The sequence below is a fragment of the Mandrillus leucophaeus genome, unplaced genomic scaffold (assembly GCF_000951045.1).
Source record: "Mandrillus leucophaeus isolate KB7577 unplaced genomic scaffold, Mleu.le_1.0 Scaffold1480, whole genome shotgun sequence".
Taxonomy (NCBI): Eukaryota; Metazoa; Chordata; class Mammalia; order Primates; family Cercopithecidae; genus Mandrillus; species Mandrillus leucophaeus.
Genome location: NW_012101455.1, coordinates 24,245 through 45,596, shown reverse-complemented (window position 1 = coordinate 45,596; position 21,352 = coordinate 24,245). Strand labels below are relative to the sequence as shown.

General features: G+C 36.6%; 2 protein-coding genes across 3 annotated transcripts in view; one reads left to right on the top strand and one right to left on the bottom strand.

Annotated features, from left to right (window-relative positions):
* The window catches only part of LOC105535608 (protein FAM13A-like), a 269,070-nt gene that overhangs the window by 226,212 nt on the left and 21,506 nt on the right, over nt 1-21,352 (top strand). For both annotated transcript variants that reach the window (XM_011974742.1, XM_011974741.1), the window contains one exon: nt 20,952-20,993. In XM_011974742.1, the coding sequence (XP_011830132.1) occupies nt 20,952-20,993 (42 nt within the window). The remainder of the gene's footprint in view (nt 1-20,951; nt 20,994-21,352) is intronic.
* Nucleotides 11,896-21,352, bottom strand: part of LOC105535607 (ubiquitin-60S ribosomal protein L40-like) — a 14,612-nt gene continuing 5,155 nt past the window's right edge. The window contains exon 2 of the mRNA XM_011974740.1: nt 11,896-12,380. Coding sequence (XP_011830130.1) covers nt 11,986-12,372 — 387 coding nt within the window. The 5' untranslated portion in view covers nt 12,373-12,380 and the 3' untranslated portion in view covers nt 11,896-11,985. The remainder of the gene's footprint in view (nt 12,381-21,352) is intronic.

Sequence of the window (21,352 nt, the reverse complement as noted above, 5' to 3'; positions counted from 1 at the left end):
AAAAAAAAAAAAAAAAAAAAATTCACACAGAATAGAGCCAGCACTGTGGTTCCGCAGTTCCTCTATATAGCAGTGAGTTCCAGAGTAGACAGGAGAAATCTCCAATCCAGTTTCTGTTCTGCCACTACCTTTCCATGTAAATATGAACAAGTTATTTTCTAGTACCAAGTTTACTCATCAATAAAATAGATCTTATGATGTATAATTGTGATTTTCTACCTCAAGCAGCTATTTAAAGTGTTAAGCTTACACCTGTAATCCCAGCACTTTAGAAGGCCGAGGTGGGCGGATCACCTGAGGTCAGGAGTTCAAGACCAGCCTGGCCAACATTGTGAAACCCCATCTCTATTAAAAACACAAAAATTAACCAGGCATGGTGGCAGGCGCCTGTAATTCCAGCTACTCGGGAGGCTGATGCAGGAGAATCGCTTGAGCCTAGGAGGCGGAGGTTGCAGTGAGCAGAGATTGTGCCACAGCACTCTAGCCTGGGTGACAGAGCAAGACTCCATCTCAAAAATAAATAAATAATAAATTAATAAATAAAGTGTTGAGCAAGAGTTAAAGTCATCTTTTTAAATGAAAAGGTATGCAAATATACAGAACTAAGTTGTGTTACTAGAAAATCAAATTAGAATTTGTAAATCTAGAATCAAAAAAGTATAGACAATTTCAATTTAAATAAGTTTGGGGTTAAATCAACTCCTTTTGTTTTAAAAAGCTGATTTTAGTTACTGATAGTTTATCATTATATATGAAGATAGTTTTAGGATGGCAAATCTATTTTCATAAACACAGATTATTTAGTCAGACAATGAAAATGTTTTTATTAGCAGGTATAGCAAAGAAAAGCAGATGCCTTATAATAAATAGGACCTTGTGTTCTAAATTCAGAGTTATGAGTGGTCTATATAAAAGTGGGGAAAAGCTACAGAGGAAGGGGATACCTCGTGCCTACAAGCCCTGACTGTTTCGGAATGTCATGTTCCTTCTAATACTGGAAGTGATGGTCTGGACTATGTGGTAATTTTTTACAACTCATGATGTGAAAAAAAATCTCATGTAAATATATTTCTGCTATTTTTCTTACAATGTATAAAATCTATGAGTTAGGAATTATGTTCCTAAAAATAACACCCTGGTATTCCACATCAAAGAAGAAATTATAACGGGAAGGTAATAATTAACAGACATTTAGAAGACTTTATGGAAAAACTGATTTTGTGTTACCTATTAAAAAATAAATAAATAAAAAGCAACCTCCCCAAAATGCTGCTGATGTTCACAGAGAAAAATGACTGTGTAAACACATTCCGTTTTATAAGACTAAAATGCAGAAATAATAAGCTGAAACAATTTTCATGAGGGTGGATTCTGATCCCTTAAGAACTTAGGCAGAGACTTAGGGCACGTATCCTCCCCAGAAGTGGAACTACGTGCCCTGGGTGATGTCACCAGCGACTAGTAACCACCGCAGTGTAAACAAACATCAGCAGGAAATACATGTGGGTAGGGCAAGGGTCTAGAGGCATGCTTTCCTTCTAGAAAAGTCTCACGCCTTTCAAGGCTAGTGTTTTTGTTTTGTTTTAAGGAAGAAAGGGGACGCAACATAACTCTTGCCTTCTGCTACAGAAACCTTTAGTTTCGTGGGCAGTGTCTTTCCTTGACAAATGGAATCCTTGCTGGCAGTCTCTGTAGTGTTGAGAAGTACAGGACTCTTGGCTCTTGCTGCACTTATTGGTTGCTTGCCCCAGACTGAAAATCTTGTCTGTGGAACTGCTCAGAGGAAAGTTTCAAGTTACCAGAACTAGGCAAGCCCACTGAGGAGCAGCAGCAGGAGGAGAGGAGCAGGAGGAGGAGGAGGAAGAGGAGGAGGAGGGACCATTGAAGAGCAGAAGGAGTAGGGTGCGGGGGAGGAGGAGGAGCGCCTTTAGTGCTGCAGCAGCTGCTCCTCTGATTGGCCGGGTGGTTCAGCTGCTTCCCTGGAACAAAAGGTCAAAGTGGACTGCAGTGTAAATGTAGAGAAGCAGCCGATAAAATAGCATTGCCTGAAGAAGTTTGGAGGCTGAGAGCAGCAGCAGACTGGCCAACTGCAGAGCAAGTTGTTTCTCCAGCCGTGCGGTGCAGCCTCATGCCCCCAAGCCAGCTTAGCCACTGTAAGAAGACGTTCACTGTACAGACGACCAAACTTGCCGTGGAAGAGACAGTTGTGAGATTCCCTTGCAAATTTACATACGAGAATGGCTTGTGAAATCATGCCTCTGCAAAGGTAGTATTCATTCCTATTTTATTTTATTCTGCTATGTATTTTCTGAGTGGTATCAAGCCATATAAACTTTGCCAGTACTTGGCATCTTTTAGTAACATGCTGCAAACTGTGTAGAGTCCATTGTACATATGGTTCCTCCCTAAGAACAGAAAAAATTAAATATTATACTGCTCTTTTACTGACATTTTGCCCAATTTATCTTTTTCACTTGATTTTTGTATTTAGTTATATTCTCTGAATGGAAATGAATGTAAGAAAATACCTTTGAAATCTGAAGAAAAACATAGACTGAGAAGTATAGTGAGTGAGTTTATAATAAAAACTGAATCAGCTTCTTAGCAGTGTCTCTGCTAAGGCTATTTTAAAGGATGTTGATAGGCTGAAGACATTTTTAAAATGCATCACAATATTCTTCTCTTCTGGAGTTCAGATTTAGGCAAGGATTTTCCATCAATAAGTACATCATAATATGTGAGAATAAATATTAAGGATAACATTTCCCCTTCAATAAGTCCAGACAGATTTATTACACAAATAGCATTTTTTTTAAAACTGCTTGGTAAGAATGATTGAGCGCAAGACTGTTTTTGTTCCTTCATGATTATAATACAGATTGTGGGGCTGGGGGGAGCGAAGGAGTTATACTTTTTGCAGAGAAAGGTAAATTTAAACAAAGGGGCTTATAAAAAAGAACTCTGTTGGTGAACTAAGAAATGAAGAATGTATGCATGGAGAGGGCCTCAGGGCTGCCCAAGGTCACATTTTAGGATTTTAAAAATTACTTTTGCTAATCATATTGTCCCATTTCAACTTCAACTGCTTTACATGCAGTGGCATTTCATTCCATAGAAATGTTTCATTTAGGAAAACTATAGAAGGTTTTATTAGTAAAAAAAAAAAAAAAAATTGAAAATCAAATAGTAAATGTGATTTATTTGAGGATTGAAAAAAAACTAGACAAAAACTAACTTCATTTTTAAAAACCATGCCACAAATATTTCAGTGAATGTTTTTGTTTTAGCAATGAAAAATAAGGTTTAAAACACTGTTTATTTGTAAAATGGTTTCTACAGATACTTACAGTGAGATAAAACAGTATAGTCATTTTTCCTTCACTGTACTAACAAGGATACCGTCATGGGAACCTCATGGGGGTGTCCGAAGAGTTGCTTTTGTAAAAATTAATAATCCAAGGGAGCAGAAAGTGGTTTACAAATATATCTAAAATTTTTCTAAATGAACTCAGTGAAAATGTCCGCATGCTTAAAGCTTGTAAGAGACTACAACACTTGGTGGAGTCTTGATCTGGTTTCCAACTTTAAAGTTGGAGACATTTTTCCCTTTATAATGACATCAGTTCTTAAGGGTTTTAAGTGAATTGTATTCTAGATAAGAATATTGGCTAGTACTGAACTCTGTGATAGCCGCTTGATGCTATAAAACTGTTAAGAAGAAAATAGATCTTTATACTGTGAAAACATTGTTTAGGCAGTCAAAACGATTAAAGCTAAAATAAAACCATCATTATTTCCTGGAAATTATTTTGTATTTTTAGTCATGATTAATGAACCTAGTAGGAATAAATGGAGGAATAATTTGAATTTGCATTCAAGAATGTTGAGCTGCTACTTTTGTTTCTTTGCATTACCATTCTGAAGAGCGCTGCTACGTGCATTCACTGCGGCAATGTTTGCCCAGCTCTTAGATTTTAATTTGACTGATTTCCCTGCAATCTTTACTGCCAGCCTGTACCTACCTTTGATTATAAACCTCCTGAAGGTAAGGACCAGGTTTGTGCAGTTGTCTTTCTTAAGCATGCCTTGTGAATGTAAGCATTTATGTGGAAAACTTTCCTGCCCTGACGTGTAATTGTTTCTTCAAATCCCAGTTTGATATCTTTGGCTATTGATTTTTGTGACTCTCATGGTAATGATGACTATTGCTGACTCTCCTCACCGTTATGGGCCTGAAGCAGGAAGGTTCCAGAGCCTTATTAGTATTCTTAGAATGGGTGCTTTGTTGCATTCTGTTTAAGAGCACCAAGGAATAGAAACTACATTGAAACTGGATGAGTAAAAGAGTAGCTTTAAATAGCAGCTAAAGAAATTCATGCTCACTATTTGTATGTAGCAGAGAGTTCAATGCTTCTCATACTTTGAGTACATGAGAATTACCTAAGGAACTTATTTTTAAAATCAAATCCTTCCCGTTGCCCTCCTTTCCTAGACTCACTGCATCCAAATCTGGAGGTATCTGCATTTTAACAAGCTTCCTAAATCTGATGCAGATGGTCCACCCATAGAGAAACACTGATCTAAATTCTAGTTAATGATTATAGTGCGTGTAAAGCTAGTGACAGCTGGCATATATAGGAATCTAGCATTATACTACTCAACATCTCCAAATAGCATATTTAATATCTGACCTTATGTGAGGATTTTTTCATAATTGATGCTTTCATTTCCTAAATTGTCAGTTTTACCTATTAAAACAAAACATACTAGAGTGTTGTTTAATATTTTCTCTTTGATTAAACACTGCTCTGTACTGCCAGTACTCCTAAGGTAATTAAGACACAGCTTTCCTTCAAAGAGGTCACATACCAGTTAGGATGCAGACACATTACCAGACAATTACAGTACCATGTGGTGAATTCAGTAATACACAGTATGATTAGCATAGTAATAATAGAGATGTGCCTAGATGGATAATATTATCCTGTGTAAGTGTATGATCTTATTAGGGGCATGTTTGTCCCCTAATGTCTGCTTACAATTTTCATAAATGCCTCTTTAGCCTTTCTTAGCATATTGTGAGAGTGTGCAGAAGATACGTTGTTACTGCTAATCTGTAGCCAAGATGAGAATAACAGATAAGGTCAAAAACTAAAAATGAAATAAAATGTGTCTTGCTATCTGTTTATTGTGGAATGTTATTGGTAGAGTTTCCAGGATGGAGTTGGCTGTTTAGAAACGGATGATCTTTAGAAAAAAACATGGCAGAGGCTGAATGTTTAAATTACGACCTTCTCTAAAGTCCTTAGTTCTTAATGATTCACTACAAATGGCTTAAAGACAGGATCTTATTAACTATCTTCATTGAGATAATTAAACAGTCCCAGTTATTTTTTAAAATACTAAAATATTTACAAACTACCTATAGCTAATAATAAAACTCAACATAGTGTATCAACTTATATGGATATTCTTGCCGTCTGAAAAAGTTCCTTGAGAAAAATAAAATAATATCAGAAATAAAGGGAGAAACTATATTAAACTAAGAATTGAAATAGAAGTTTTCTCAGGTGACTAAATTTACCTTCTGTCACTGAGATAATATGTTTTGTCAGATCTCAGGCTTAGTTTGTACCACAGACTCTTTGTACAATTCTCATTTCATTGAGTTTCCTTCCCCTTAGATATTGTGGGTCTGTAGGTAAGGATCTCTATTTTATGTATAGAAAGACTCAAGCAGGCTAAGATACAAAGTTTTAACTCTGAGTCATATCTAAGACAAAATTTTCAACTTTCATAGCAGTATTTTAATTTGCAAGACTAACTTTCCAGTAAACGACCTTAATTTATATCCACAAGGGATAATGATGGCAGATGAAGTTATGAACCTGTGAGTGCTAATGATTGATGTAGATTATTTGACTTCAGTGCATTGACATCTGCTTTCATGTGTTGACATCCTGTTCTTTCCTGGGTTTGTCTACCAAAGTGAGAAGCTTAAATCAATCATGTCTATGTAATTATTTTTTTCATGTAGCAAATAATGATATCAAGTGTGTATTATCGAATATTTGTTTGATGATGGTGAAGCACATCATAATTCCAAATTGCAGTGGCTCTTCTTCAAAACAGACTTAAAGGAAGAGGATTAATAAACACGTATTAGTAACCCAACATCTAAAAGTTTCACTGAAGCTTCTTATCAGTAGAATTCATCAACTCTTCCCAAGCATTGGTCTTTGGAATACCCTTTTGCCAATGTAAACATCAGTAACATGGGGATGATATGGGAGTCCACCAGGGAAGAACCCAGGTAATGTTGGGTCAGCTTGTGAGTTTCTTTGTGGTGTTAGAGAGCCCTCTACTGCTTGTGGAGATGACACCTTTCAGTTAATTTATCTAGAAGTCTCTGTTTTTCCTAACTTGTTGGCACTCTGGTAGCACTCCTGGCTCTGCCCCCTCCCTCAACTAACACAGTCTGGGAGGGAGTTAAAAGCTGCCTCACTTCAAATCTGGGCCAATGCCTATGGGTTGTGTGTCTGAATTTATTCTTCATCACTCTCATTCAGAACAAATAAGATCTCTCTAGGCTCTGTTCTCACATGATGGTTGAATTACCCATGGAGCCCAAATATTTGCTAATTACTCCAAATAAAGAAGATAACATGAACTTAGGTGAGGATATTTTCAAATTTTAAGATCATCCTGTTTAAACCACTGAAAAAGTAAAGATGTTAGCTATTCAGTACAAACCAGTGGTAAACTTGCCATCAGAAAACATATACAGACACGGACAACTAAGTTAGTTGGCCATATATGAATTTGAGCGGGTCATTTTCATTGTCTATAAGAGATGATACCACTCAAGGTACTTATTTTATGAGGGAAATTTTGGAGTTAAAGAATGTGATAGGACCAGACACAGTGGCTCATGCCTGTAATACCAGCACTCTGGAAGGCCAAGTCTGGGGAATCACTGGAGGTCAGCAGTTTGAGACCAGCCTGGCTAACATGGTTAAATCTGTTTCTACCAAAAATACAAAAAGAAAAACAAACAAACAAAAACTATCTGGGTGTGCTGGCATGCTCTTGTAATCCCAGCTACTTGGGAGGCTGAGGCACAAGAATCACCTGAACCCTGGAGTTAGAGGTTGCAGTGAGCTGAGTTCACGCCACTGCACTCCAGTCTGGGCGACAGAGGAAGACTCTGTCTCAAAAAAAACCAAAAAGTGATAGTTTTGGTTTTGTGGGGTTTGTTTTGTTTTGTTAATGATGAAACTACTCAGATGTAAAGGGCATGTTGCTTTTCTTTTAGTTTGTCTTCTTATGCTTGCAATGCACTTTCAATTCCATCAGTGCAAGAGTGCTTAGCACAGTTTAGGTAGTGCTGTATCATTGTATTGCACTTCATCACATCAATATTGGAAGATGACCTCTAGAATTGTTTGCTGGAAGTACTGTTGAAAATAGAATTGAACCAAATTTCTTGAAACACTCAAAGCTTTCACCCTGTTTTTCCTATGAAACTTATATTTGTCTGTGATGATCAGAATGGATTCCCAATGGAATAGTATGTTCTGTTTTAAACCTTTTTAATGTTTATTCTTACCATAAGAACTAGAAATAACTTTTTTTTTTGGAGACAGAGTGCTCTGTCGCCCAGGTTGGAGTGCAATGGTACAATCTTGGCTCACTGCAACCTCCGCCTCCAGGGTTCAAGCAATTCCCCTGCCTCATCCTCCTGAGTAGCTGAGACTACAGGCATGCACCACCATGCCCAGCTAATTTTTGTATTGTTAGTAGAGACAAGGTTTCACCATGTTGGCCAGGCTGGTCTCGAACTCCTGACATCAAGTGGTCTACTCGCCTCAGCCTCCCAAAATGCTGGGATAACAGGCATGAACCACCATGCTTGGCCATAGAAATCACTTTTTAACAGCTTTATTGAGATATAATTCACATACCATACAGTTCACACATTTAAAATGTGCAGTTCAGTAGTTTTGAGTATATTCACAGAGTTGTACAGTTTGTATGTAATCGTATCATCAGTTTGCATGTAATCATATCATAGGTAATCTTTTGTGACTAGTTTCTTTCCCTTGGTATAATATTTTCAAGATTCATGCATGTTGTGGCATGTATCAATACTTCATTGTTTTTTATGACTGACTAATATTATGATATATGGATGTAGCAAATTTTGTTTTTCCATTCATTAGTTGATGGACATTTGGGTTATTTCCACCCTTTGGCTGTTATGAATAATGCTGCTATTAACATATGCAAAAGTAACTTTTGAGAATTATGAAAATATAGACTCTATTTTAGAGCCAAACGGATCCCTAGAGATAACCTAAATCATAGCTTCCGTTTTCAGATGATTGAACTCAAACACAGGGAAATAAAATGACTTGCTCAGTCACATATACAGAAACAAATGGAAAACACTCTACACACATGTCTAAAGAATAGCCATTTGTACACGAAGTTAATGATCATGGCATGTATTTGGGATTAATAGTGGAGTTTTCCCCCATTAGAAGCTTAGTACAGGGAAGAGTCTATTGTCATTCAAGAGAAAAACTAGCTAACTTGCAGAGGAAACTGATCTCCTGACCTTGCTCCTGTTAGCAATGAGCTCTAATATATAGACACTTACTGCACTAGAGATTAAAAATGACTCTGGACAGGGCAGCTTAAGTTGTTTTTATGTTAGGCACGTAGTAGGTACTCAGTAAACACTTGTTGAATTGGAGACTACAAAGAAATTTAATGGAAGCATATCAGAACACTATTGTCCACAGAATTTCTAAAGCCTTCCATATAAATTTCTAGGAATATTCTTATACTAAAAAAATTGCAAGTAATTTACTCACCCTTAGTTATTATATAAGCATTCCTATAGTGCAAAGAAAAAACAATTTGGAATGCTACTTCTGTTTACGTTGCAGAGTATTTGATATTTACCCTGAGAAAGAGGAAATAGTTTTTAGTTTATTTCCTAGAGTTACTGTATTCATTAATGCAGTTTAAGGAAAATGAAACTCCTATTTTACATGTACATTAAAATAGGAAGGTTTCCTCTTCTGCTTCTTTTTTCTTATATAATGATAGGATAAAAGACTATTTTGTAATTATCTGGAATTAATTCTACTTTGGTTTTTTAAGATAAAGATTTATTCAATTGAATTTACCTTTGATTTTTTTTTTTTTTTTAGAAAAGAACTTGGATTCTCTTATTCCTATTACAGATAGCAACCATTACTATTTTGTATTTGGAGAAATGTTTTGTCATAGACACTGAGCAGTTTATACGCTGGGGATAAACATACTTCTGCAATGGAAAATGTTAAGAGTGATGTTACATTCAGTCTTCTTTAATTTTTCTAAGTAGATGTAGTTCAAAATTGAATTTCTAATGAATATTTTAAAGTTTTCAGATTATAATAAACATTTGCAGGTCATACAATATCTCAGCTGATAGGGATACACTGAAGGAAATTATGGCAAGCCCATTTTTACACATAAAAATGGCAGATGAACTTTGTTTTGACCAAGTACACATGAGTACACTTTAAAAATTGTAAATTAATCTTTCGACCTATGTCCTCTTCTTGCGAAGAAATTTGTATATATCTATATTTCTAAATTTAAAATCCCTTTCAAATTTTAAGCCATCATTTTAAGATAAGCTGTAAAATAAATTTGACTTCTGATATCAGATATAGACTTACAGTATTGTTGCTAAACAAATACCGGACTCCAGAACCAAAGTATAGTACATTATAACCCTTATGCAAATTATCCCAAAGCCAGATATGGAAATTGATTTTAGTTTTTGCACGAGAAAAGGCATGTTAATGGGAAATAGTAGGGCCAGGGGTGGTAAAAACAAGATAGGGAGAAGCCTTGGAAGTTGCTCTTTAAAATTAAGGTGCCTAAGTAACAAAGTGAAAATAATGAGGTGGGGGTGTGGTTTAAGACGTATGTTTTATAATACCTTTAAAGACCAAGCTCAGGAAAACATGGTATCTTCTCATCAGATCTAAGAATAAAACTCAGGGAAGCTGGGTGCGGTGGCTCACAGCTGTAATCCCAGTGCTCTGGTAGGCAGAGGCAGGAGGATCGCTGGAAGCCGGGAGTTGGAGATCAGCCTGGGCAACATAGTAAGACTCTGTCTCTACAAATTTTTTTTTTTTTAAAGTGTCTGTGCATGGTAGCATATGCCTGTAGTCCTACCTACAAGCTGAGGTAGGAGGGTTACTCTAGCCCAGGAGTTTGAGGCTACAGTGAGTTATGATCATGCCACTGTACTCCAGCCTGGATGACAGATTAAGACCCTGTCACCCTCCCCACCAAAAAAAGACTTCAGAAGACTTGAACTTACTAGAAATAAAAATAAAGAATTGAACTGCTTTACTCAGATCATTATATTAAAGGAATGGAACTGAAAGGCTAGAGAAAAAATTAAGCATTTAGAAAAAAACAGTAAGTATCAGTATTTTACAGTCAGCAAAGTGATTATAAAGAGAAACTAATTTCGCTGTCTAGGTTAAAATAACTCTTGAAACTAAAATTAGAAATTAAATGCTGGCCTGAATAGACCATTGATACACTGTGTTTTACTTTTATAAGTGACTTTCCTTTATTTTCAACTCCTTGATTTAATAGAAACCCAAGAGCCTGCCTGTTTCTCCAGTGTCAGCTTTCTGGCAGGTCACTGCTGCACCACGGTGCTGAACTCCCTCGATTGCCACACCTGCCGAGTTATTAATTCTCCCATGCTTTCAAAGCACATTCTGTCTCTCTCTCTCTCTCTCTCTCTCTCTCTCTCTGTCTGTCTCTGAGTTCTCGTCCTGTCCATTATCTTTCTCCCAAAAATACCTACGTGACCCTCAAAATTCACTCCCTGTGTGGCTGATCTAACTGAACCTCAGCTAATCTGCCAGACTGCATAGCGCTTCAGAGTGGAAAGGCTGGAGCTCTGACTTCAGACTTGGATTGGAACCTCAGCTGTGACTGCCTCTATGGCCTTCAGCCTGTTAATTAACCTTTCTAAAACTTGTTCTTCTTATCTGAAAAATCTGGTTAGTAATTCCTTCCTCCATGATGTCTTTGAGGATTGAATGAGATAATGCACGTAAACTCTTAGCACAAAGCCTGGCTTTTTATGGTGAGCTCTCAATCAATGGTAGTTATGTATGCCTTTTTTTTTTTTTAAATAATAATCACATTTCAAGTTTCCATTTCTCTGCTATCTTGTAAATTCCGTGAAGGGTGGGATTGTGTTTTCTTAGCCTCTGTATCTCCAGCACCTACCAAGGATTCTAATAAGTAGTGTACACTCAGAAAATGTTTCCCGTATGAGCACCTGCCCATGGTTGTAGAAGCACCCAAAGCCCAGGTGTAGGTTGACATCAAACTTTCATTCACTTTCCAGTTGCTGCTCATCATCCTAAAAAGCAGCAGAAAGTCAAAATGATGTCAGAAACAAGCCTTGACCCATTTTGCTGGCACAGTCCCCCTCTGGCTGAGGTGAGGGTGTTCAGGAGAGGATGACAGGATAATTTGCGTGCCTCCTGCACATCTTTGTCTCAAGAATTCCACATTCAGAGTTAACAGTTTGGGAAATTGTGTATCTGTTAAATCAAAACTGTATTAACAAACCCTTAATAAATTTGCAGTAAGGTAATAATTGAAAGAAGTTAGCAAAAACAATTTTCTTTTTCCTTCTTTCCTTCTACAGGTATCCCCGTATTCTTTTGATTTTGTTTCAGTGACTAAAGATTTGAAAATACTTTATTTACTAATGTTATGAAAAATATTTTTTCATCAACTAATTTCATCCCCCCAAAGAATGTGGTGTTGTATTTTTTTTTTTTTTTTTTTTTTTGCTGTTCCAGTCAACGAAAGGGACACTTTATTGAGGCTCCAGGGCCACGGGGCCTGGGCAGGAGGTTGCCCTTCAAGGAAAGAAGAGCCTTATTTGACCTTCTTCTTGGGGCGCAGGTTGTTGGTGTGGCCACACTTCTTCTTGTGGCAGTTGACAGCACGAGGGTGAAGGCGAGCGTAGCACTTGCGGCAGATCATCTTGTCGCGGTTGTATTTCTGGGCAAGCTGGCGGAGGGAAGGCTCAATAATGCCACCTCGCAGGCGCAACACCAGGTGCAGGGTGGACTCTTTCTGGATGTTGTAGTCTGAGAGAGTGCAGCCATCTTCCAGCTGTTTGCCGGCAAATATCAGACGCTGCTGGTCAGGTGGGATACCCTCCTTGTCTTGAATTTTGGCTTTGACGTTCTCAATGGTGTCACTGGGCTTGCCCTCAAGGTTGATGGTTTTGCCCGGGAGGGTCTTCACAAAGATCTGCATGTTTGCGTCTGCAGCTCAGCCGCTTTGCTGAAGAAAAAGAGGATTGTTGTATTTTATGTTCTAAATTACTGCCTCCCTAAGACAATGTTTTTATGTTTATAATAATGATAAACATCACTTTTCTGAACAAGATCTCAAAGACAAATGAAAGCTTCCAGCTGCCTTGAAAATAGTTTGGGGACTAAACCCAACATTTCTTCAAACCTTAAACAACCTTTGTGTTTGGCGTGAAGTGAAATAATTTTTTTTTTCCTGCTCTCAAGCCAGAACAAACAGATATAGTGTGTGGCAAGGCCATACTCAAACATTACCTTGCCCGAACATATCATTTTCTGGGTTCTCTGTATACCACAAAGAGTACAGTGTTAAAATTATGGGCATAATGGCAAAGCTCCCACCTCTAATTGTGCAGTTGGAAAAAAGAAATTATTTTCTTTAAGTGAGGATGGGAGAAAACCCATGGCACAGCTGCAGATTCATTAAGTTTTGAATAGATGGGAAAAAGAAAATTTAAAATAATCAATGTACAGATATCAGAGAATGCTTCTAGGCAAAATTAGTTTTACAAATTATAAACAGTATGTTTTCAAAATGTTTAATCAAACACTACTGCAAGCACTCAGCAAAATCTTGATGATACTGATTTTATTCAACAGCCATTTACTAAGCACATGCAGTGTTCTAGGTACCTAGCTAGGTGCTGGTGTTGCAAAGATAAAGACTAATCTGGAAACGAGACAAGCCTCTGAGCCTATGAATTTCAGTGTTATGTGCTAAGCAGTCGGTTATAGCTATGAACAAAGTGTCTTGAAGCCTGGAGGAAGAAGCAGCTCCCTCTCCAGGGTGCTAGAGATGGCTTCCCAGATTAGATGACACTTGAACTGAGAGATGAAGTATTTACCAGGCAGAGAGAGGTGGAGAAAGGATTGAAGGTAGAAAGAACAACATGTACAAATGGAAAGAGTTGCAAAACTGCAATGAGAGGTTTGTAGAGATATGTTGGGTTGCAATTGGGAGGGACTTCATGTGCCAGATTGAGGCATGTGGATTGTATCCCAAATGCAATGGGGAAGTAGGAGAGGCTAAGGATGAACTGGTATGGAAAACAGGGAAATAGTCTTGCCCCTGCGAAAGACTAATGCAGTGGAAATGGAAAGGAGAGATCTGACTCGAGAGACACATCCTTTTTTTGGAGGCATAATCCATACAATTTGGTAATTGATCAAATATGTAGGTAAGAGATTGTCTTAGTCCATTTTGTGCTGCTATAACAGAATAGCATGGGCTGGATAATTTATAATGAACAGATACTTATTTCTTACAGTTCTGGAGGCTGGAAAGTCCAAGCTCAAAGTTCTCACATCTGACAAGGGCCTTCTAGCTCTGTCATCCCATGGCAGGCGGCAGAAGGGCAAGAAAGTGAACTCAGTGAACAGAGAGGAGAGGGTCAAACTCATCCTTTTACCAGGAACCTGCTCCCGTACTAACCATCCCACTCCCACAATAACAGCATTAATCCAATCTTGAGGGCAGAGCCCTCATTACCTAATCATCTCTTAAAGGTTCCACCTCTCAACAACTGTTTCACTGGGGATCAAGTTTCTAACACATAAACTTTGGGAGACACATTTAAACTGTAGCAGGGATAAACATCCTTAAGGAAAACAGTTGGCTTATAAACACAGTGTAAATGTTGTAACAAGAATAAGATTCTATTCTGTGAGTTCTACACATGTCTCAGCCCAGGATTCCCTGAGAAGTGCACTGTCAATCAATCAGCAGGCAGTCATGGTTCACTTTTCACCTTCTAGCTGTAGAAAGAGATGCAAAACAAATGGAAGGTAAAGCAACTCCCCTTCCCACCCCCTACTTAAGAGCTCTGTTCCTTTTCCCCCCCGCATGCACATACCCCTACCTCCAAGCAATTTCTTAGACATTACAAGCTGTTAATCAGAAGGACATTCAGAGCTGGCACTAGCTGAGTGAGTAGGATTGAAATAGAATGAGATGATCCTTAGTTTTCTCAAAGTATAATATTTCTTTGATTCTAGAAGACAGAATAGGTGATAAACAATGCCACAGTCATACAAATAAGAAAGAGCCATGGAGGCTGTGTCCTATGCAAAATGGTCTGCTTCACTGTGTCTCTGAGTCTCATTCTTGACACCGTCCTATGGTGTAACTAGGGAAGGACTATTTAAGAGAGATTTGGAGATATTCTGTCAGATCCTTCTGGCCTTCCACAACTATGTCATCATGCCCACTACTGGGCATATCCAGATCCATTTTCTCTCTGCTTTTCTTTACCATCTACACTCAGCAAAATCTGTACTTCTTTGGCCCAGAGCTGATTTTGTCAGTAGGACAGAGAAAGAAAGAGTTTTTTTTTTCTTTGTCTTGTGAGAACATAGATCTTAATTCATCAGCATTCATTCAGTGTGCATTATATAGCAAGCAAGGGAGATGTGTATTTAGCATATTGTAGAACAGTATTTTTTTTTGGCCCACATTGTGTTTATTTCATGAATGATTATACTTAATAAAAAATACATTATTTAGTTTGAATCAATTGAATGAGAGAAGTTATGGCCTAGAAATAAGAATTATGAAATAATAAGAATAGTTCATTTTAATATTCTCTTGAGTCTAAAATTTAGAACAGTATTTTTTAATTTTGTGGTTCGTGATCTATTAGTGGTCATAAAGCCAATTTAGCAGGATGTGACCAATATTAATAACAAAATAGAAAATATCCCAGCAAACTAAGAATAATTTAGTGAAATTTGTGTCTGATTTATATGTATGTATACTGTCATGATATAAAATGTGTTTCTAACTGAATCATCATTAAAACTTTAAAATATTGTATCTGGACTGCTTATGAGGATAGTTCACTTGAATGAGAGGTTAGACAGACTTTTGAATACAGGCCTGGAAACCAAATCTCGGTGTCAGTATGGGAAATTGATTGTAGTCTTAGCATTCCTGTAAGTGAACTTTCAGAGCACAGCCTTTGTGTAAGATTGAAGCACCTTTGTTAGGCAGGTTTTTCTGTCTGAATTTGATATGTTCCAGGCCTCTTCCCTAGCTTCAAGTAGTTCCGTTGCTTGGGACAGCATAACTCCAGTCTTCACATGATATTCTGCCTGGGTGCATATCTGTCTCTGTGTCCAAATTTCCCCTTTCTTTAAGGACACTAGTCATATTAGATTCAGGCCCATCTTAATGACTTTATTTTAACTTGATCATCTCTGTCAAGACCCTGTTTCTAAATAAGATAACTTTCTAAAATATGAGAGATTATGGCTTCAGTGTATATTTTTGGGGTGACATAATTCAACTGATAACAATATATTTCAAATTTCCACTAAACAGACAAAAAATGGTAGAAATATTTTTCTATCTTATTGGAATGAAATCTAAATCTTTGGAAGTCTTTTTGTCTATTTGTTTTGCCTTCAAAATAATACTTCTTACTGTTAGCTAAAAATGTCTGTTGTGTGAATACTAACAACTTCAGCTCTTTGCATTTAACCTTTGGTCTGGAAAATCTATTTGCCCTTGAACTGCAATAATTTGTATTTCTACTGGCTAAGATTTGTGCTCTTAGGCACAAAGTGCAAATAATAAAACTATAAACAAAGCTGCCTGGGTTTACAAAAAAGAATTGTAAAATATCCCCCACCCCCAACAAATTACAGCTGCAAACAGTTATGAACTGATCTGAAAACTCTTACATTTGTTTTCCAGAAAAAAAAAAAAAAAAAAATGGGGACTTTTTTTTTTTTTAATGTTCTTCATTGGGACCAAACCAAAAACCTAAGCAACTGAACAGTGGCTGCCACACACCTCCCCAGTTGGCAGGGGGCGTGGTTAATGACTGAGACTGGATAAATTGAAAATGCTCAAGTACATGTGTTGCACTTTATGGTTTGAGAACAAGGAAGGAAAGGAAAATGTGCTAACTTCACTTATCATTCTCTAAGAAAATTCCTCCCCTTACATTCTGCAGCGCATGTGGAAAATGCCTGAGTTCCTGAAAAAAATGTTTACTTTATACTTTTCTTTTACTTGTCCCTCACTTTCTCTCTCTCTTTTGCTCCTTGTTTTGTTTTTTAAGCCTCATAGATGGTTTTTCTAGTTTCTTCAAAGAATGGCACCAAATTCTTAGCATTTACTTGTTTTTCTGTACTTTTCAGTACTCAAGGAACACTTACAAACTATTTCTTCTGTCTCAAACCACTTAGAAATGTAGTTAAAGTGTGTGACTAAATATGCAAATTATGTTAATTTTTTGGTAGCCAGCCACATTAACCAATTAGAAAGTTGAATTCATTGGAGAGTTAAAAAGGGAATTGAATGGAATGGTGGTTTGATCGAGTAATTGAAGGTCCATTCTGGGTGCTTGCCCTGGGAATTCTCCCAACATTTGGTTTTTCTTAGACATATACAACAGTATGCCTTTCATGATTTCCTTTAGCTTGCTGTATAATTAAACTGATAGGCATTGCACTGCATTCTGTGGCTTCAGTTTAGAAATTAGTGCAGCTCATGAAGAGATTATCAGTCTAGGTGTCGTTTATTTATGTGCATTAACCAATGTCAAGCTGTATAAAAAGTTAGACAGGACTCTGCTAAAACTTAGATAAAAATATCTAAGTTATTGGCATTCTTGGTAGTAGCTTCTTAGATTTAGACTATTATTTAGGTCTATATGATAAATGTTCTTCCCACAAGCAGTTATTTTGAGAATATAGTACCATGTATCTGAGAACATTAAGCATAATCACATAAATGAGGTGATTGCCCAAATCTCTCAGTGTATATTTGATTTTTTTAAAGTAAACTACTTATAATTGGCTGCTTAAGCTTGGCCATTATTGAGAGTCAGCAAATAGGAAATAATTAAAACATGGAGTTGTTACTGGTAACCAAGGAGGAAATCAAATGAATTCTAAGTTGTTTCAATTTGTCATTGGCTTAATTTCATAACACACACTTCCTTCTTCATTCACAGAACATTTGCTTATTTTTAAAAATTAAAAGTGAATCAATTCTCAATTTCATATTTAGGAAAAAATTATGACAAATTATACTCAATTTAGAATTTAGGCAAAATCCTTTAGTATCATTGATCATGACAGATTGACACAAAAACAGGAATAGGTGTAAATAATCTTTGTTAAAGATGTTTTGGAGCCTGTAGTAATAGTATAATATCTTCAAACAACTATATAAAAATGGTAATTTTTTCAAATGTTGTGCATTCTGGTTTGTACATTTTGTGGAGAAGTTTATTTTCTTGATTTTATTTGGAAGAATAGTCCTTGGCCATTTTTCTTTAAAATTGCCTTCAAAATCAATGCATTAAATTTATTTCTAAAATGAGTTGGCATAATCAATTTGAAATCAATGATTTAGTTGTCTCAAAATGTATGCCTCTGTTTAGATTATATTAATAAATCCCAGAAAAGTGTACTTTTAGGAAAGGGAAAAGAGAAATATGCTTTTAAAATAAAAATTGATTTATTTATCCTCATTTTCTTTCCAAATTATATTGTTTTTCTCAGGTAGTGTGCATGGATTACTCCACTGTGTACTGCTGATTGTTGACTAAATGTAATACTGACTCTGCTTTATTTTACTTAAATTTCAGTGCTTACATTTTCTTTTTTAGAACAAAAACTGGTCAAAATTCAGGGGCATAGCCAAATTAAAAATTTCTTATTTTGTCTTTCATTGATGAATTTACTTTGTGCAAATGCAGGCCAGATAAAATATTTGCTTATGATTAAAGTCTTGTGTTTCTACCAAGAGACATTCTTGACATCGTGCCAGTACATTTTAATAAATTAATCACCTTATAAGTGCTGTCAGGCATAATGCATTACGAATAGACTTTGACTAAGGTGATGTAGAGTTGCCATAATCAGAAGCATGACAAGAAGCTTATCAAGTCCACGAGATCTTGCTGTGGCTGCTGGAATGCAGACTGGCCATCGAATGCGTTTTCTTTACTAACCTAGTCATCTCGCCGTACTTTGATAGGTTAAAAATGAAGGGAAAACAATAAGAAAAATGAACTAATATGTAACACAGTAGTTTACACATGACTAGCTGCATCATCTGAATGAGTTATGTACTCACTCTGAGACTGCTTTTCCCACCTGAATTAAAGAAGAAGCAAGAAGCCAGTACCAGGAAAGTTTTGTGAGGATCTAATTGAGATAATTAATATAGGACCTGTGGTAGGATCTGGCCCGCAGTCATAATTGATATGAAATTTGTGACGGAGATAAAAGGAAAACAGTATTGCTTCTGTTTGCTGCAAAGAAATTTGGCACACAGACACACACAAATAGCTAAGACACATGAACAGCTGTGTTCAGAGCCCTGAACCATTTAAATCATCTCTCAAAAGCACTTAAGAAAACCAAGTATATTGCTAATTGAGTGCACTTCAAAGAATGTTACAGTAACCATGTTAATTTTCCTTCAGTTTGCTACATGTCAGAGTAAAGGATCTGTTCTGGGCAAAGAAAGTATGTAGTACTCATTTTACAAAATATGGAGGCCTTTCCTGGAATAACAAAATAATTATAGGTTTTTAGTGGCAGGTGTTGTTTTTGGTTTTTTTTTGTTTTTTTTTTTTTTTTGGCATAGTGTTTCTTTGGCATAATGATCAATTTCTTGATCAGGAAACCCAGTTCTAACATTTTTATAATTGTTTCGTTTAGTGTTTTCTAGGAATATTTGGAAGTCAAATGTGTAAGTGACTTCTGTCAGGTTGACTTAAAAGTAGACACCTCCTATAATAGCACTGTTTCAGGTGGTTTCCTATAACAACACCTGGGAAATGTCCAGGTGTTGTCCCCGCTAACTCTTCAACCCTGCAACCTAATTCTACAAGCTTTGCCCTCAGCCCATCCACATTACAGCCCATCACTTACCTCTCACCTGGGAAGAGTTAACACCATTAGTTATAAACATTAAGATACTTGGCAACATGGGCATTAGAACAGCTGATCAGTTTTGAAATTGGAAATCCAAATCATGAGAGAATGAAAAACAATGTGTCACATTTTATGTTCCATATTCCTTCTAAAATGTTAAGACCTATTCAACTTTCAGGACAGGATTTTGTTTGCTTATGTGTGTTTTACAGTGTAACTCCGTAATAAGAGTTTATTGACTGCAAGTTTAATACTATCAGTCAAAGCAGACTTTTCTCTTTTCATGAATGATGCTTAAGAAAATTAAGCAAAAAGAGAGACAAAGAGAATGCTGCAGTTAATTAGTTGCTTTCTCAGATGCTGTAAGGTGGTATACACCCCAGGTGATATCCAAGAGGAACCCTAGGAGACAAAAGAAAATATTAGACCTTCTTTTTCATTTTATTTAATACTTTTTCTACTTTTATCTGTTTAATGATGTACATAATATATATATATTTAATCAGTTATATATTTGAGGGGAGTGGCTACTGAAAAGCAAGTTTTATGAGTGCATAATTTAAAAAGTTCAAAGATCACTCCAGTGGACAGCAAGGCGGAGGGATTCATTCTATACTTTCAGATCATTTATTAGGAAAAATAAAGCATGCTAAAGAAAGGCAAAGAAAATACAGCAAATATTTTACATTTTAAAAATTGAATTTCTAGGCCAGGCATAGTGGCTCATGTTTGCAATCCCAGCACTTTGGGAGGCTGAGGCGGGAGGATCGCTTGAGCCCAGGAGTTCAAGACCAGCTTGGGCAACATAGTGAGACTCCATCTCCACAAAAAAAGTAAAAAATTAGCCTGGCATGGTAGCACGTGCCTGTGGTCCCAGATACCCTAGAGGCTGACATGGGAGGATCACTTGAGCCTGGGAGTTTGTGGCTGCTGTGAACCGTGATCGTACCACTGCACTCTAGCCTGGCCAACAGAGTGAGACCATGTCTCTTTAAAAAAAAAAAAATTAACTTTCAGTGTATTAAGCTTGATATTTTGTCTGTGTTGTTTGAGGAACTTAAACTTGTTAATTGTTTCATTTATGTCCTTTCATGTTATACACACTAGTTAATACTTAGTAGAGTAACTACAGAAGGACAAACAGCCCGTGAGTGTGGTGCTGTTTACTGATGTGCTCTTCATTGCTAGGGAATCATTCCTGAAGTGGCTCATTCTTAACAGGAATGTTTTGTTGGTTGTTTCTTATTTTCATCATCATGTTAATGAGCTGCAATCAGCTTTGTTGAGATAAATTAGTATGTAATCGTTTTAAGGGTTTATGTGTAATATACGAATACTTGAATTGGGCCCCTAGAATAAGGCAGTAAAAAGCTTCCTCTGGAAAGTGTGATGTGAATTACTTTTGTCTTAGCTCATCTTGAAAGAAGCCTCACTTGATGGTATCCTGACAAGAAGTAATTGACCTTGGCTAGGTCCGAGGTGGATCGTGTTTTACTAACCTTACTCCATCATGAGATTGGCTTTAATGTGCTAAATCAACATTTTTGACCGGTAGAACATTTTTAGTAAAATTGACATGTCATATTAACAGACATTATATTAATTCAAAATTTATTTTCCTTTTAGTTCGCAGGAAGATGAAAGACCTATTTCACCTTTCTATTTGAGGTATTTATTTGATTTTTGTTGGTCTACTACAGGGAATAAAGGAGGGTTAAGGCTTCTTTGGGTTTATTTGCTCATTTTAATCCCTTTCAATAGAACATTCATTACTGTGGCCAGACTAAGCTTGCTGGAGCTCTTTACCTTACTGTATTTTCCCCTTTGGTTCAAGAAATATATTTTTTAAATGTCTAATATAGTTCAAACAACTAAAATAAGATATTTTGTTTTAAATTTGAAAGTGCCAAAGTGATCATTTTAATTTAAAATCTGCCCGATGATTAGCCTGTAAGCAAAGTTAAAAATCTCTATTTTATACATATACGTATGCATAGGTTAGTGGGGGCCAATGGGTACAAGACCCA